Consider the following 18,145-nt stretch of genomic DNA (forward strand, 5'->3'; position numbering starts at 1 on the left):
GGGCCCTCAAGGAACAAAGAACATAAAGCACAAATTGCAGAACCTGAACCCAGGCTGCACATCATGGTACTACTGCTGTCTGTCCTATTTATTTATGTATGTTGTCATTAAATTTGAAAGTTTAAAGATGTCTAGTGCAACTTATTTATCACAGTGCAGTGGGGACTTATTTCACTGTTTTTGGCTGGACCAGGAGGGAGGGGGTGCTTTTGCTTGCAGAGGGCTTTGGGGTGGCCCAGGAAGGATGATGGGTGTGTCAGGTACCCCAAGACTGTCACTGGGGGTATGTCAGTCACCCTGAGGCTGTCACTGGGATTTTGTATTTGCTGTGGTTTCTCTTGCCCTGCAGGTGATGTGCCTCCCTATCTCTCATGTTGCTTTCTCATTCTCTTAATAAAACTTTTTCATATGGAAGCCTCCCTGTCCTTCTTTAGCCCAGGCCTAGATTTGTCTCCTAAGAGGACAAGGTCACTGGGGAGAGGCAGGACCTGGAAAATAAGAGGTCACACTGGGATAAAAGGAGCCTGTAAGGGGAGAATTTAGGAGGGGGCTGTGGGCAGCTCCAAGAGGGGGTGCAGATGTTGGTGGGTCTGTTTGGATTCTCATGTGCCTACTGGTTTGTGTGACAGATGTGTGTCAAGTGATTAGTGACTTGATGGGCCTGTGGGTAAGTATGCCAGCCAGGCTGTTAGGTCTATGTGACTGATATGTTACCATAACTGTGGTAAGTCTGTATGTGTGTGTGATGAAAATTCTAATATAGCTCCTTAAGGCATTGTTTTAAAAATTTATTTGAGGGGCCAGCATTGTCTCCTGCGGAGCTGGGATCGCATATGGGTGGTTTTTGTCCTGGCTGCTTCACTTCCAATCCTGCTCGCTAAAAATATCTTGGAAAAAGCAGAAGATGGCCCAAGTGTCTGGGCCCCTGCCACCCACGTGGGAAACCCAGATAAAGCTTGTGGCTCCTGGATCCTGGCTCCAGCCTGGCCCAGCCCTGGCTATTGTGGGAATTTGGGCAGTGAACTGGCAGATGGAAGATCTGTTTGTCTTCCCCCTCTCTTCCTGTAACTCTTTCAAATAAATAAATCTTTTTTAAAAATTTATTTGTGAGGCAGAGAGGGAGAGAGAAACTCCATCTGCTGGTTCACTGCTCAAATTTATAAAACAAATCCTTTCTCCATTTATTTCCTTTGCAGTTTAAGGTGTTGAAAAACTGTTTCCCTAACTCACCCCTAATCCACTCTTCAATTTGCTTTAGTCTAGCTTCTCTCTATACCGGTCTACTGAAACCCATGCAGCTCAGCTGTCAACAACCACAATGTCAAAATAAAGGCCTTTCTTCTAGGTTTCACAGCAGCATATGACATGGCTTTTCTGAAACACTCTCTTCTGTGTTTCCCAACTTCCAGTTTACCCTGACCTCACTGATTCCAACTCTGTCATCGTTGGAGCTTCCTTTTCTTGACTTCTAAATGCTGGCCTTCCTCACAGCTTCTCTTCTCAATCCACACTCTCTCCCTGGATGGTCTCATTCAATTCTGCAGCTCTATATATCATCTATGTGCTGCTAACTCCTGAATTTATATTTGCAGCCTCAATTGCTCTCTGAATTCCAGGCCTGGGCTTACAACTCTCTGCCTGATGTCTACACTGGATTGTCTAACGGGCATCTCAAATTTATACCCAAATGGAGTACTTGATTCGAGTAGTCAAATCTTCACTCCTCAAATGTCTCACTGTAGTAAACAGCACCACCTTACACCAGCTGCCCAGACCAGGAACTGGAGTCTCATTTGGCTCTTCCCGCGTGCTCAATTCCTCTACAAGTTTTACTGACTCCAAGTCCCTCTTCCTCTTTCCATCGCCATGGCCATCACCTAGTCCTCTGGTCTACCGCAATAGCCCCTGACTGGTCTCCTATCACTGGTGCATTTTCATGCTAAGGCTTTGTACAATCTGCACACTGCCTACTTCAATCTCAAACTGTTTTGTTTGCCACTCACTTTGCCCAGGCACACTAGCTTCCCTTCTGTCCCTCAAACCACCACTTTGCTCTGTGCCTCAGGACTGGTGCACTCACTGTTCCCTTGACCTGGAATGCCCTTCTTTTTTGCAGGGGTGCTGTCAGGGACAGATGTTGAGGTGTGTGGCAGAAGTGAAGGGTGTGCTAGGAACATTGGGTCTGGTCATCCCCACTCAAGGAGATTTCCCAAGAAATTTCAAAGCCTCAATCTACCCATATGAAAGGGCACATGGCAGGAAGGCTGGAAGTATGTTCTGCTTTAACTGAAGGCCAGACCCAGCAAGAGTCTCCACTATTACCTTGGGCTCTGGGAAGCTGAGGGGACTAAAGGAGATAACCGACAGACAGCACTTAGGCAGTGCCCAGAATACAGTAACAAATCAATAAAGGGTTGAAAATATCCAGAAGGTAAACAGAAACCAATTTACCAAGAACTTTTCAGTGCTGGGCAATTTTCCCTAAGGCAAGGACCAGGCTGTCCTCACCAAGTCCTATTTGTTTGCCAAGGTCACGAGGCAAGTCAGCCTCACAGTATTTGTCCGCTCCAGCACTCCATTTCCAGGGCATCCCCTGGCCCTCTGCAGAGAGGCTCATGGGCCTGACCCCAACAAGGGGAAGCAGGTCCTCCCAACCCGTGCCCTCAAGCTCTGCTATGCCAGGACATGAGCCAAACATTAATGGTACAGAGGAAGTTCAGTGTGGAGACAGTGTAAATGGTCTAAGAACCTTCTAATGAGGTCTCAGTGTTTTAATCTTCTAATGCGTATTTTTTTTTTTACCCCATAGCCAAATAAACTGTTTTATCCCGACTAGTTGGGCTTAGCTGTAAGGAAAAGTAGATGCTGATTAGGGAGCTCAAGAATTTTATACTCCCTTAAAGACAAGACTTTGTTGGTCATAGTCTTCCAGGAATAAGAAAAGAGCAGCCATTGAAAACCTTCTCTCCCTCAAACTTCCTGAAGGAAGGTGAGGGCAAGTTATGGGCCCTTCTCTTCCCAGACACACATAGGTAGCCCCTCCCGATTAGCCACACCTTCATCTTCCAGTTTCAGTCACCCACAGTCAACTGAGATCTGAAAATAGTAAATGGGAAATTCCAGAAAAAACATAAGTTTTAAATTGCAAGTTTTAAATTCCAAATCGTGTGATGAAATCTCACCAACCTGCTCTATCCTGCTGGGATGTAAATCATCCCTGTGTCCAGAGTGTCCACACTGTATACACTACCTGCCCATTAGTCAGAGAACAGCTGTTTTAGTTGTCAGAATGTCACAGTATGGCAGTGCTTATGTTCAAACGACCTTTATTCCACTTAACAACGGCCCCAAAGTACTAGAAAAGCAATGCAAAGGAGGAACCAGGCAACAAAACCTGGAAAGACAGATAACTCTGGGGTTATGTAGCAACCCGGGCCAGGCACACAAGAAAAACCGTAACAACATAAGGTTCCATACTAGTCATGGCTTCCGACCTCCCACTGGAAGCCTGGGATGTATCCCCTACAGGTAAGGGAAGGACTACTGTACGCGTGCACACGGGAGCTAAGCAGAGGCAGACGTCTAGAGAGAATCCTGAGAATGTCCCTCTCTTGCTTGAGCACTGCTGGTGCTTCCACCAGAGGGCCAGCTCAGGAGATGGTGACGGGACCCTGGGCTTCAGTGCAGGCGGAGCAGCCTCAGCTGCTGCTGTTCAGCTGGCAAACCCCAGAGCTGCTCGAGCCATCTCAGCACCCTCTCCTCTGGCCCTCAGAGCCTCCTTGTCGGCCTTTCCATCTGTCTCTTACTAGGCAAGGCTGAACTTCCCTACCCTGAGGCAAAACAGCTGCTCTTTGCCAACCTAACCCCTTCCCACCACAAACCTGGGCAGAAATAAATTGTTTTCTGTGTATCATGCACCTAAAGCAGATGGAAGACAATCAGAGCAGCGTTTGGCCAGGAGTAATAAAGAATTAAAACCTTCCTGGTATTTTTCAAACTTCAAGAAATTGGTTTAGGACACAGCTGGCATTAAAAAATAAATAAATAAATAAATAAATAAATACCCAGCAGAAACAAACACAACAGAAAATATCAGCAAGCAGAAGCATGATTCAACACACACATACAGAACTGCAAGAAAAATTCCACAAAGCAATGCTTACTCTCTTGTAGTGCATATATATAGAATCAATTTTTCTGTGAACTTTTGAAGCAGCTTGGTATACAAGTGTGAAGTCAGAAATGTATCCTGAGACCATGTAAAGTTAGATATGAGGTGTAGAAGTAGGGAAGGGGGCCAGTATTGTCATGAAGCAGATTAAGCCGCTGTCTGCAATGCCAGCATCCCATATGGGCACCAGTTCAAGTCCTGGCTGCTCCTCTTCCGATTCAGCTCTCTACTATGGCCTAGGAAAGCAGCTGAAGATGGCCCAAGTGTTGGGCCTCTGCACCCACATAGGAGACCTGGAAGTTACTGGCTTCAGATCGGCCCAGCTTTGACCATTGTGGCCATCTGGGGAGTGAACCAGTGGATCGAAGACCTTTGTCTCTGTCTCTAACTCTGCTTCTCAAATAAATTATATATATTTTAAATATAATGAATTATATTATATATATATAAATTGTATATATATAGAGAGAGACTTGGGAGGCTGGCGCTGCAGCGTAGCAGGTAAAGTAGCTGCTTGCAGTGCCTGCATCCCTTATGGGTGTCAGTTTGAGTCCCAGCTGCTCTACTTCTGATCTAGCTCTCTGCTATAGCCTGGAGAACAGTGGAGGATGGCCCAAGTTCTCGGGCTCCTGCACCCACGTGGGAGAGCTGGAAGCTCCTGGCTTCGAATCACCCCAGCTCCGGCCATTGAGGCCATGTCGAGAGTGAACTACTGGGTGCAAGACTTCCCTGACTTTCTGTCACTCTATCTTTCACATAAATAAATACAATTTTTTTTTCATATAAAGATTTATTTGAAAGAGTTACACAGAGAGAGAAGAGGCAGAGAGAGAGAAAGTCTTCCACTCGCTGGTTCACTCCCCAATTGGCTGCAATGGCCAGAGCTGCAGCGATCCAAAGCCAGGAGCCAGGAGCCTCCTCCAGGTTTCCTATGCAAGTGCAGGGGCCCAAGGACTTGGGCCATCTTCTACTGCTTTCCCAGGCCATAGCAGAGAGCTGAATGGGAAGTCAAATCTTGAACTGGCGCCCAAAAGGCATGCCACCACTTCAGGCCAGAGCAATAACCTACTGAGCCACAGTGCCGCCCCTCACATAAATAAATAAATCTTAAAGAAAAAAAAATGACTTGGAATAGAGCTAAAAGCCCAAATTATGCATATTCACAGTGGTTCTAGAGGTTGATGATATGAATAATTCTTCCCCATTTATTCAATGATTTGCTTTCTTCTTATGGTTTAAAGCATTTACTACTGGTATATTAAAATATGTCTAAGACACTTCAACCTGACGTTAACTCAGTACTATCAATATGAATGTTAAGATCTGTAGGTAGTATCCTAGACAGAGGCTATATTTCACCTCAAACAAGCCAAAAACCTACCAGTACATGGTATTAGGAGTAGCACGAATTGGATAAAGCAGGGTCTTAGCCCAAGATAACTATGTAGCGGCAGGCGCTGTGGCTCACTAGGCTAATCCTCCGCCTGCAGCGCTGGCACCCCAGGTTTTAGTCCCGGTTGGGACGCCAGATTCTGTCCCAGCTGCTCCTCTTCCAGTCCAGCTCTCTGCTGTGGCCCGGGAAGGCAGTGGAGGATGGCCCAAGTGCTTGGGCCCTGCACCCGCATGGGAGACCAGGAGGAAGCACCTGGTTCCTGGCTTCAGAACAGCGCAGCGGGCCGGCCGTAGCGACCACTTGGGGGGTGAACCAACAGAAGGAAGACCTTTCTGTCTCTCTCTGTGTCTAACTCTGTCAAAAAAAAAAAAAAAAAAGGTAACTATGTAGCATCAGCTATGGCATAGGGGCCAGTAAACCATGTTTCAATAAGCCCTAAAGTTGCACACTAGATGAACACTAAAGTTAGAACCACAGCTCCAAAGAATCTTTAGTCCTGTTTTTTTTTTTTTTAAACAGGACTGAAGGTAAACATTACTTGGGAAGTTTTTAAAGAAATTCCTGGGGCCGGAGTCATGGCACAGCTGGTCAAGCCACTGCCAGTGACATAGACCTCCATATGGATGCAGGTTTAAGTCCTGGCTGCTCCACTTCTGATCCAGCTCCCTGATAGTGCACCTGGGAAAGCAATGGAAGATGACCCAAGTGCTTGAGCCTTGAGCCTCCTCTGAGTCTCCCACCTGGGTACAGGGGCCCAAGCACTTGGGCCACCCTCCACTGCTTTCGCAGGCCATAGCAAAGAGCTGGATCAGAAGAGCAGAAGAGGAGCAGCCAGGACATGAACAAGTGCCCATATGGGATGCCAGCACTGCAGGTGGAGGCTTAGCCTCTATGCCACAGTGCCAGCCCTCAAATGAATAATCTTAAAAAAAAAAAACTCATTTGGTAGTTCTGATAAAAAAAAAAAAAAACACACCTAGTTAAGATCTACTACTGTTTAGGGGGGATGGGCAATCATTGTGGCACTGTTACTTCAAGTCCCAGCAAAGTTCCTGATTCCAACTTCTTGCAACCTAAGGCAGCAGGTGATGGCTCAAGTACATGGGTCTCTGTCACCCACGTGGGAAACCTGGAGTGAATTGCTGGCTCCTGGTTTCAGCCTGTCCCAGCTCTGGCTGTTGCAGGCACTGGGGCAGTAAACCAGCAAATAAGAGATCTTTATCTCTCTTTATGCCTTTAACGCCCTCCCCCACCCCTCAAAAAAACAAAAACTGCTTTTAGTGGCCCCAGTTAAAAGAAGGTACATCATTCCCAAAAAGCTAGATTAAAATATATTTAATGAAATGCCATTGGGATAAGGCTGGCATTATGTTGCAGCAGGTTAAGCCACTGTTTGTGATGCTAGTATCCCACACCGAAGTCCTGAGTGCTCTGCTTCTAATCAAGTTCCCTAATGTGCCCTGGAAAGCAGCAGCAGATGGCCATGTGCTTGGGACCCTGCCACCCATGAGGAAGACTAGGATGGAGTTCCTGGCTTCTGGCTTCAGTCTGGCCTAACTCTGTTGCGTACATCTGGAGAGTGAACTAAAGGATGTAAGATCTCTTTGTCTCCCTTTCTCTGTCACTCTGCCTTTCAAATAAATAAATAAATCTTCAGAAAAAGAAAGCCCATGGTATATCAATTTAATAGAATATTATGCAAGTCTTTTATTGATCTGTTTGTACTAATAGAAAATAATTTCTGGGGCTGGTGTAATGGGCTAAGCCTCTGCCTGCAGCACCAGTCCCATATGGGAGCCGGTTTGTGTCCCAGCTGCTCCTCCTCCAATCCAGCTCTCTGTTGGGGCCTAGGAAAGCAGTGGAAGATGGCCCAAGTGCTTGGGCCCCTGCACTCAGGTGGATGACCTGGAGGAAGCTCCTGGCTTCTGGCTTCAGATCAGCCCAGCTCTGGCCGTTATGGCCATTTGGGGAGTGAACCAGCAGATGGAAGACCTTGCTCTCTCTCCCTCTGTCTGTAACTCTACTTCTCAAATAAATAAAATCTTTTTAAAAATCTCTAATATAGTTTTAAATGAAATAAGCAACATGTAAAACATTTAAATATTTTTTAAAGGAGATTTGTGTGGGGCTGGTGCTGAGGCACAGCGGGTTGAAGCCCCAGACAGTGGCACCAGCGTCCTATATAGATGCTGGTTCAAGTCCCAGCGGCTCCATTTCTGATCCAGCTCCCTGCTAATGCACCAGTGGAGGATGGCCCAAGTCCCTGGACCCTTGAGCCCACATGGGACACGTGGAGGAGGCTCCTGGCTCCTGATTTCAGATCAGCTCAGCTTTGGCCATTGCAGCGATTTGGAGACTGAACCAGTGGATGGAAGATCTCTTGTCTCTACCTCTCTCAGTAGCTCTTTCCAATAAAATAAATCTTAAAAAACAAAACAAAAAGGAGATGTGTCTTTGTATGCATGTGTATGCATACTTTATACAGGAACAGAATTTCTTAAAAGACAGGTAAGGAGAAAGACAGCCCTGGTAAAAAGATAATTCTTCTTCTAGTTCCTTTCTTGGGTGATAGGTAAACTCAGACCCAAACCAAAGAGCTGAATTTATCCATATTCAGTTTTATTCTATATTAACCATCTATCAAGAGTGCAACGTCAAGAGAGTAGAAAAAAAATAAAGGCGCACATCAAAAAAGTTTCCTGACAAGTGGGAGGGAAGGCATGACGTTAGGAGCCCTGCTTAGGGAAGGAAATGTTGTCCAAGTCATGGATGCCATTTTTGTCAATGATTCGAACACTGAAGGTCGGCAGATTCAGGATGAAGCGCTTTTGGAGCTGCAGAGAGACATGAAGGAAATTAGTCAAAACTGCTGAGCATTAACCATGTGCCAAGCCTTGTTCTAGATGCTAGGGATACAAGAACAAAAGCAATGTTGCTTTAGTAGAACTGATACCCTAATGGGGGCAGTTGGTATGGGTACTGAGGAAAGCCCAAATGCTAGCTGGGGCCTGATTGGAAGGCAGTGAGTGTGAAATGGGAGATGCAGGGCCGGTGCTGTGGTGCAGTGGGTAAAGCTGCAGTGCTGGCATCCCATATAGGCGCCAGTTTGAGTCTCGGCTGCTCCGCTTCTGATTCAGCTCTCTGCCATGGCCTGGGAAAGCAGTAGAGCACCCGCATGGAGACCCGGAAGAAGCTCCTGGCTTCTGGCTTCGGATTGGCACAACTCCAGCTGTTGCGGCCAACTGGGGACTGAACCAGCAGATCGAAGACCTGTCTCTCTGCCTCTCCTCTCTCTGTATAACTCTGTCTTTCAAATAAATAAATAAAGCTTAAAAAAAAAATGGGAGATGCAGCAGGGAGCCTGTCTCTGTCAGTCAGCTGATGAAAGAATGAGACAATTCAATCTTCTCATCCCAACAGTCTGCTACCAATTAGTCTGGTAAACAGACCTCTCAAAATCTCTCAAGGTGAGCAGTAGGCTAATGTGGGTATGTGGGTAGTGAGCTAATGTGGAATGACTGATCTAGGAACAAGCTCCAGATGAAAGTGGTGCACTCCTGGGTCCCAAAAGTTTGCTCCAATCACCCACCCAAATTATAAGGCCCGGGTAAGTGTGTGCTTGTGTATGCAGCAGAGGGGTGGTAGGAAGATGGAAACAGAATTGCTCTGCTGCTGTCTCAGTCCAGGCTGACCTGTCATCAAGGTCTCTGTATTCACCTCAGGCCCTGCTTGCAAGGCTGTTCCAAAGGAGCTGTGGTCTACATGCCTGGAAGCAGACAGCCCCACTAACCTGGTTGGTGATTACTAAGGACATCTGAGGACATCTTTGCTTCTGTGGCAACCCTTCCTGGACCCCATTAGAAGTCTTCAGAGAGAAGTCACCAAGCTTCCTACCTGCTCTCTTAAGAGCCTGTCCCAGAAACACCCACCTCCCCAGGCTTAAGCCCTCCCTCCCTTGATGTACGCCATTTCCTTTGCAGCTAAGGACTGGTTAGCAACAGCCCATTCCATTTCCAGAGTTCTCCCTGGCTGATGACTCTCGTGTCCAGATCAGGACCCCTTTTTTTATATCCTTGGGGACTAAAGTCTCAAAAGCACTTGATATTCCAGTAGCTTCTTCCTGGAAGCTCCTTGCAACTCTTGGGGCTACCAGACTAATAGAGCCTCAGCTGAATGGTTAAGAAAAGCACATGAGTTTATTGTTGGCTTCTGCTTTGGAAAGGGGATTTGCAAACAAGAGGAAGAAGGAAGAGAGGAGGCACTGTGGACTGAAAATGCAGGCTTGTTTAAGAGGCAAACTGACATGACTTCCAGTGCTCCCATCTGCTCTTAACCTCCTACTCTCTCACTCATCTTTAGGCTACAAGAACAGTAAAGGAATATAAAAAAGTTTAATGGAGCTGCCTTTTCATCTCCTCATCCTAGATTCACACCCAAAGCTTTATAGACTCTCAGGAAGAGTATCAGATGGGTGGGGTTCATATTCCAGGACCCACAAATCAAAGGCTGCTCTCCCCTTCTGCCTAAAGCTTCCCAGTTTGCTTTCAATGGCTCCAAAATGCTCAGGGTGGCTTTTACTCCAGGTTACAGGGACTCATGCACGGTTGCAGGAGCAGACAGTATGGCAATTAAAGGTGGTCCAAGAACGGAGCAGTTATAATATGGTCCCAGCTACTGCCTGTAGCAAAATAGCCTGGGATTGTTAGTTAAAAAGAGATCAAAATAGCTGGGATTACCAGTTAAAGATTCTCAGCCTTGACCTCAGGACAGTGGTATCAGAATTAGGAGGTATAGACAGGGATCTGCTTTTTAAACAAGTTCCCTCCACAACACATAAGTCCAATGAAGTTTTAGACCCACTGGTCCTGATGACCCAGAAAGATAATTACACTGTGGAAACTGACATGGGTGCAGAGATAATCCACAAGAGAAAAACAATCTTGTTACCCAGTTGAAACTAACCCTGGCAGCAACTTCACATCTGGTTAGTGGGTATTTATTACATCTTCCTGCAAGGATCAGAACAACTAGAACTGAGGACAGGACCAAACAGAGCAGCAGAGACATTCCCATCAGGATCCCATGGCCATTACTCACCTCCTCCAGACATTTCCTGAGCAGCTCTACTGCCCTATCGCGAGAGATGGCTGGAAGAGAACACAGAGGCCAAGCACTGAGCATGCTGACATTAAGCCCAACTCTTTTAATTCCTTCCAGCATTGAAGTTTCAAACTTCTCAGGTCTGAATGCCACACAAACAGAAAAGGCAAAATATGTTCAACCTTCTAGCCTGTAGCAAATTTACTCCATATGCAGCTGAGGGTGTCCCAGACCCTGTGCTCCAGCAGCCACAAGCCATTGCAAATTGATTTGCTCTAGAGGAGGGTAAGCATGATGGAATTTTGCCTCCCCTGGCCAAGGCCCATCTCTTAGGAAGTCCAGAGGCCTGCCTCTCTTTTTAATGGCCCATTCCTCCTCTATTCCCTTTTAATCCAGAGTTTAAATCAATTCCATCTGCCCTGGCCAGCTGCAAATTAGGGGAAAGGAGGACAGGGCCAGAGTTTTAGCCTTACTTTCCCAGCTGGGTCTCAGTTTCACAATGGGAAAAGAATTCATAGCAAGGGGCTGTAAAAAAATAGGAGGCAAAGAAGTGTCTGACGGCATGGCAAACCTGGATGACATATGATGCAGTTAGGCTTCAGAGGCTGCTGGTGGTTATTCTGGTAGGCAAATCAGCTGTATTATTGACAGATGCCAAAGCTAGAAACAGTTACCAGGAGACCAGGCTAATTCTGTTCAGGATGAGGCCTGGAGCTCTAGCATGACTGAGGTTGACAAAGAGGGCAGCATCAAAATGGAATGAACATGCCAGAGTCTTACAATGTTGACAGGGATGAACTGAACATTAGGAGAGAACTGGCTATCTGTGCTGTACCTACAGATTGTAAAACCCAAGAATTCCAAGTGCTGATTGCCTACAGCTAAAGGCAAGGTTGGGACTGGGGTCAGGAGATAGAACTTAACACAGAAATGTCCCTGGGTCTGAACCCTGCCAAGCTGACAGCTTATGGACAAGCAGAAAGACAGCTTTTTCTGGCCGGAGGAAGCAGCCATCAGGTGATAAGAACTAAGGGCAAGGCCAAGCTTGTCACGCCAGGGACCTATTCATCCTCACAAAGTTTAAAACAAATACACAAATCACTTGGGTTACTTGCTCCTTCTTGGTAGCTGAGACGCCAATAAACATCCAGGCAGAGCAAATTAATGAAAAGCTTACTTGTAAGTAACTGAGGAACTACAGACCTTAATAACAATGTTTTACTCACTATGACATCTACTCCAACTCTCCTTTAAAACAAACAGAACAAAACCCACCTCCACAGATATGCACTATCTCATTTTGGATGGCAATAGAGGGACTTTTAACGGACTTTTTGAAGACCATACTGAGCTAAGGGAAAGAGCAGCTTCCAAAGGGCACTGCTTGAACTTCTAAGAAGCCATCTTCTATTCAAGACCGGGTCACCCAACTCTAAGGGTAGACCAAACTGAGAAGCAGCTGAAGGCACAGCTCTGCCACTGCTCCTTAGCTGGACTGCTGATACTTACTGGGTGTGTAGTATCGGTCCAGGATACTGAGAGTCAGGAAGGCACCATAGCCATGGGCTGCAAAAGGGGCCTTGGCCAAAGCTGCCAGGTAGTCCATGTAGTAGAGTGCTGGCCCCTCATGTTCATCATAGCCAGCCAGGAGGAGGTTCACATGATATGGGGTCTGCAACAGAAAGACACAGCAAAGTAATGATTAAAGCAGAACACCAACAGATCTTCTTATGGCAAATGGGGTTTTCAACTCTTGATGAATAAGAAAACATGAGCAGCAGATGAGGAAATACAGTGGGAAAAAAACAAAAACAAAACAAAAAACCAGAAATCTGAGGACCTGGGATGTGTTAAGAGGTTGAGAGGTAGACTTGTTTTCTCTGAACAGAACAATTTTTAGGCATATGAAAAAGCTGCTTTCTGAGGCTAGCACTGTGGCCTAGCAGGTAAAGCCACTGCCATCTTGGTGCTGGTATGAGTCCTGGCTATTCCACTTCTGATCCAGATCCCTGCTAATGCACCTAGGAAAGCAGTGGAAGATGGCCCAAGTGCTTGGGCCCCTGCACCCACATGGGAGACATGGAAGAAGCTCTTGTGGTGAGAATTTGAATTGGTCCCTCTTATAATAGTATTGAAATTAAGTCTACTTAATTTATCAAGTCATGTTCATGCTCTGATTTTATATACTTGTATCTATCAACAAACACTGTGATACTTGTTAAAAAAAAAAAAAAAAAAAAAAAGCTCCTAGCTCTGGATCAGCACAGCTCAGGCTGAGGCAGCCATCTAGGGAATGACTCTTTCTCTGTCTCTCCCTCTCTCTCTTTCACATAAAATAAATAAATCTTGGGGGGGGGGGGGAAGCCCCGCTTCTCAAAGTCCATGAATAAGAACCTATTGCAAAAGCATTTCAAAGGCAAAACATAGTCACTCTTGTGCCATTCCTAATTGGTGAGATAAACAAAACACAGTTGTGAAAGTGCCACGCCACAGAAAGAAGAAAGCAGCAGTTCCACCACATCATCCAAGATATAAAAGCTCACTCTTGGCACCCAGACCAAAACCACAAATGGTACACTGGATGCCATACTATTAAAGAAACAAATCTTGAGGTGGGAAAGGTCAGGAGGCCTCAAGTATTTAAGCCAAATTGGTAGAGTTTTAATGAAGACAACAGTAATGCAAACCCATAGACTAAGATACATGATAACTCTAGACGAGCCAGTAGCTTTAGGTGAAATGCTAACACTGTCCTAATATAACAAGGCTCCCTAAGACAACCTAATATTTTTTTTTTTGTCAATGAGACAAACAGAGTAATTACAACTTACACTTATAGGTATCCTGTCATTGAATTGCAACCTGCAAATCTAAAAATCAAAGTTATCATAGAGAATCTTAACTAGATCTGCCTTGCTCTTCTCTTCTCCAAAGGGATGTTTTGGTTTTTTTCTACATCAGCTGGATCATTTACCGCATTAAATTCAGTCTGTCTGTGACCCCAGGCTTCGCAGTGGCACTCCCATTTTCTATGGCTTCATTTTCCTCTGCAGAATGTATTTTTCCTCTTGCATTTGCTTCAGTGGGTAGTGAGCAGGTCTTGCCTGTGTTTGTGTGCCCATCCCTGCACTTATGTATTCCATTACATTAGCATATAGTACATTGGTATATTATTAGTATATAGCACATTAGATGGAACTCCCTATCATGGAACATAAAATAATAACAATCAATCAATGGTCCTAAAAATGGCATTTTGCATTCTTTGAACACTGATTAACATGGGCATGTGGTACTCTGAAGAAACTCATGTTAAAAAAACACATGAACGGCCCGCACCGCGGCTCAATAGGCTAATCCTCCGCCTGCGGCGCCGGCACACCAGGTTCTAGTCCCGGTTGTGGCGCTGGATTCTGTCCCGGTTGCCCTTCTTCCAGGCCAGCTCTCTGCTGTGGCCTGGGAGTGCAGTGGAGGATGGCCCAAGTCCTTGGGCCCTGCACCCGCATGGGAGACCAGGAGAGGCACCTGGCTCCTGGCTTCGGATCAGCGCGGTGCGCCGGCCATTGGAAGGTGAACCAATGGCAAAAGGAAGACCTTTCTCTCTGTCTCTCTTTCTCACTGTCCACTCTGCCTGTCCAAAAAAAAAAAAAAAAAAACATATGAAAATATTTTTTATTTACTTGGAATTTCAATCCAGCTCTGCTTAGGAAGTAGGTGGAGTTAAGACCTCTGGAAGATGACAGAGGAGCCCTAACCTCCAAACAAGTGTCTGTCCTGGGGATAAGACAGTGGATAGTCTCAGAGGATTAGGAATTGAACAGCAGTAGTCAAGACTTCTGAGAAAATAATTACCTGCCTATCACATTTCCCAGTGGGTAGTGTGCTGCCTTCTGCCAAGCTCTAGAATTCTGTCACAGTCTCTGACTACCTTCTTAGTAAGTCTGACCTTAGGCAAGACACTTAACCCCTATGAGCTCCTCTTTTCTTATGAGTAAAACTGGGTTAATTAATCCTTTTCCTTTCTACCTTCTAGGGAGTAGGGTGAGAAAAAATAATAGAGGTGAAATGTTTCATGCTCTGGAAGAAAAAAAATTACTTAAATTCCTAGTATACTAGCTATATCCTAGTCTGCTTTCCACAGCTTTCCACTTAAACAACAAAATCTTTGTCTACATTTCCTAAAGATAAAATATATAACAGCATTTTTGAAAGTGTGAAAACAGCACTGCAAAATCTGGCAGACACCAAATACCTTGGTGTTCTTACAGTTAAAATTAGAATAGAGAGAATAGCACATGGATTCCAACTGGCTTCCTTCTCTAACAGATTAGTAATAGTCTCTTCCCTATCACAAGATAAATCAATCCTTTTGCTAAGAGTACAACTCTATTCTCCTCCACTCACTGGCCGCTGAACACCCACTGCAAGGTTAGCTAATACAATTTTATCACATTGCAACAGTATATTAAGTATCCTAAAGAGGCCTTAACCAGCAGAATCCAGTATCTGTCCCTAATGAACATTTTGCCTATATCATGAGGTTAAATTGTACTTAAAATAACTAATGCTCTTTTAAAAGCCAGAAGATATTACATGAAATCTTTTGTCAACAAAATTTCAGAAGCAAACTGTTTTGCTTAACTGGTCTATACAACATCATTTATCCTCAAGCATTTGATTCACATACTCACCAAAGTTGGTATTCAGAAGCTACCACTTGTGGTACAGAAAATAACTCACAAATACTGTGTGACTCCAAATTACAACTTTTGCATGTGTGAGATGCTTAAGCATAAATAAATGATGCTATCCAGACTAATTAAATCAACATATCTGTGCAACAACTTGCAGTTTCTGAAATTTTTCTGACAATGCTCCATCAAAGATCTCTGTGTCACACTAGTTTTTAAAATTATTATTATTTCCAAAAAGTCTTGTGTATGTCACTCCCTCACACCTCTAGAAACCGTGACATCCAAAGTGACAAACCCACGGTTATGGGTTTCTTGAATATTACACTTCCTCATGTTCCTGATTCATTAGTATTTTCCTGGAATGAGATAAATTTTAAGACATCCAATTTTGTGCTAGTCTTAACAGCATACACAGGTGTGACTGCTTGTAGTTTGTTTGGAAAAAATATGTGGCACAATCCATGTTCAAACCTCTATGCTAATTACAAATTACAAGGACTATGTCTGGCTTCTTCAATGATGTACAAGCAAACAGTAAATGCTCAATAAATATATACTGAATGAGTACTAATAATCATGCCACAAAGCATTATACAGATTTTAATACATAAGGCTAATGCTTACTATCACAAGAAAAGACGAAGAAAACCACTAATCCAATATCACAAAGTGATAGGCCCTACTTCTGAGAATTAGTTCAAGTTTCAGTTAACTACCAGCATTTCTACGAATTCACATACATGTGTACTGCTACCTCCCTTTAGACATGAGTTACTAAATAAAAGCAAAGCTTAGGACACAGGTCAACCATTTGGAAGCAAATAAAGTGATCAACAGTTGGAGCCGGTACTATGGTGTAGCGGGTAAAGCCGCTGCCTGCAGTGCTGCCATCCCATAATGGGCACTGGTTCTAGTTCCAGAAGCTCCACTTCTGATCCAGCTCTCCTGTGGCCTGGGAAAGCAGTGTTAGATGGATCAAGTCCTTGGGTCCCTGCACCTACAAGGGAGCCCCAGAATAAGCTCCCAGCTTTGGATTGGTGCAGCTTTGGCTGTTGTAGCCATCTGGGGAGTGAACCAGCAGATGGGAGACCTCACTCTCTCTCTGCCTCTGCCTCTCTGTAACTCTGCCTTTCAAATAAATGAATAAATCTTTAAAAAAAAAAAAGAGAGAGAGAGAGAGAGAGAGATCAACAACATGAATTAAGTATCTCAGGAAGAAACAGCTGGGCTATGTTGCGCAGAGATCTAACTTCAGATACCTACTGCAACAGGGCTGCTTTAAGGATTCAGAGTCAGCGCAGGTAAATGATAAGCACAAAACATAAAACACAGAGAAGGCTCAACAAATGGTAAATACTAAGGAAATACAATCATCTGTGAACTGCCCATGAAATAAACAATGCAAGTACTCAAAGGAAGCCCTTGCTACAGCTCACTCTGAGACACAAGATAAATTCCTCACATGTATCTTCATAAAGATACAAAGGGATGCTCAGAAAAAGTGCCCAGTGTACTGCCTGACACACTGCAGAAAAGCAGTAACGAGTCTCCTCCGCTCTCCCTCCTGAGACCCTTTTCAAAAGTGGCCCTAGAGTAATGGTGTTCACAGTCAAAGCACTTACATTAAGCAGTTAGAGCATATCTGCTTCACAGTCAATCCATCCCAGGTCACTAAAAAACACCTACATCCAGATTTGGAAAGTAAATTAACATGTATTAAGTGCCTTCACACTGTTTCCTCCCTTACAGATGTGTCCATCCTGAGTGCTAAGATTCATTTTCTAGACATTTTATCAGTTCCCTTCTTTCCCATGACCAGCATTACAAGTGAGAATCTGCCTAATTATTCTAAAGAAACACACACCCCAATCACAACAGAGATTACAAAGAAATCTCTGTTCTGTGCATGATATAATCTAGCCTTTGCTTGTCTCCACTATTCTAATTATTTAGATACCAAGTCTAGTAATAAGACAAAGTCTGAAGGCCGGCGCCGTGGCTTAACAAGCTAATCCTCCGCCTTGCGGCGCTGGCACACCGGGTTCTAGTCCTGGTTGGGGCGCCGGATTCTGTCCCGGTTGCCCCTCTTCCAGGCCAGCTCTCTGCTATGGCCCAGGAAGGCAGTGGAGGATGGCCCAAGTGCTTGGGCCCTGCACCCGCAAGGGAGACCAGGAGAAGCACCTGGCTCCTGGCTTCGGATCAGCGAGATGCGCTGGCCGCAGCGGCCATTGGAGGGTGAACCAACGGCAAAAGGAAGATGTTTCTCTCTGTCTCTCTCACTATCCACTCTGCCTGTCAAAAAAAAAAAAAAAAGACAAAGTCTGAGGTCCCTAGGAAGAGCAACTGTATCTTCTACCGCAAAAGGTGAAGTTTAATATTATATATAATTCTGAACTAACCTGGAATGCTCAGTAATTAATCCAAACATTCAGTTAAGATATTCTTTATCCAATGGTCTTCAGGATTACCAATAGTGTGCAGTACAAATACTAACAGGCTCGGTGTTTTTTTTTTCCCCTAAGATTTATTTATTTATTTGAAAGGCAGAGTTACAAGAGGCAGAGGTGCAGAGAGAGAGAGAGAGAGAGAGAGCGAGGTCTTCCATACACTGGTTCACTCCCCAAACAGCTGTAATGGCCAGAGCTGGGATGATCCAAAGCCAGGAGCCAGGAGCCTCTTCGGGGTCTCCCATGGATGCAGGGGTCCTAGGACTCAGACCATCCTCTACTGCCTTCCCAGGCCATAGCCAAAAGCTGGATCAGAAGTAGAGCAGCTGGGGCTCGAACC

General features: G+C 45.0%; 1 protein-coding gene across 1 annotated transcript in view; it reads right to left on the reverse strand.

Moving 5' to 3' along the window:
* Positions 1-8,162: 8,162 nt before the first annotated feature.
* The window catches only part of PSMB2 (proteasome 20S subunit beta 2), a 39,444-nt gene continuing 29,461 nt past the window's right edge, over positions 8,163-18,145 (reverse strand). Inside the window, exons 4-6 of the mRNA XM_062190943.1 lie at positions 12,174-12,336; positions 10,662-10,711; positions 8,163-8,398 (exon numbers count right to left, since the gene is read on the reverse strand). Of these exons, the coding sequence (XP_062046927.1) occupies positions 8,291-8,398; positions 10,662-10,711; positions 12,174-12,336 (321 nt within the window). The 3' untranslated portion in view covers positions 8,163-8,290. The remainder of the gene's footprint in view (positions 8,399-10,661; positions 10,712-12,173; positions 12,337-18,145) is intronic.

The sequence above is a fragment of the Lepus europaeus genome, chromosome 5 (genome assembly GCF_033115175.1).
Source record: "Lepus europaeus isolate LE1 chromosome 5, mLepTim1.pri, whole genome shotgun sequence".
NCBI classification, from domain to species: Eukaryota; Metazoa; Chordata; class Mammalia; order Lagomorpha; family Leporidae; genus Lepus; species Lepus europaeus.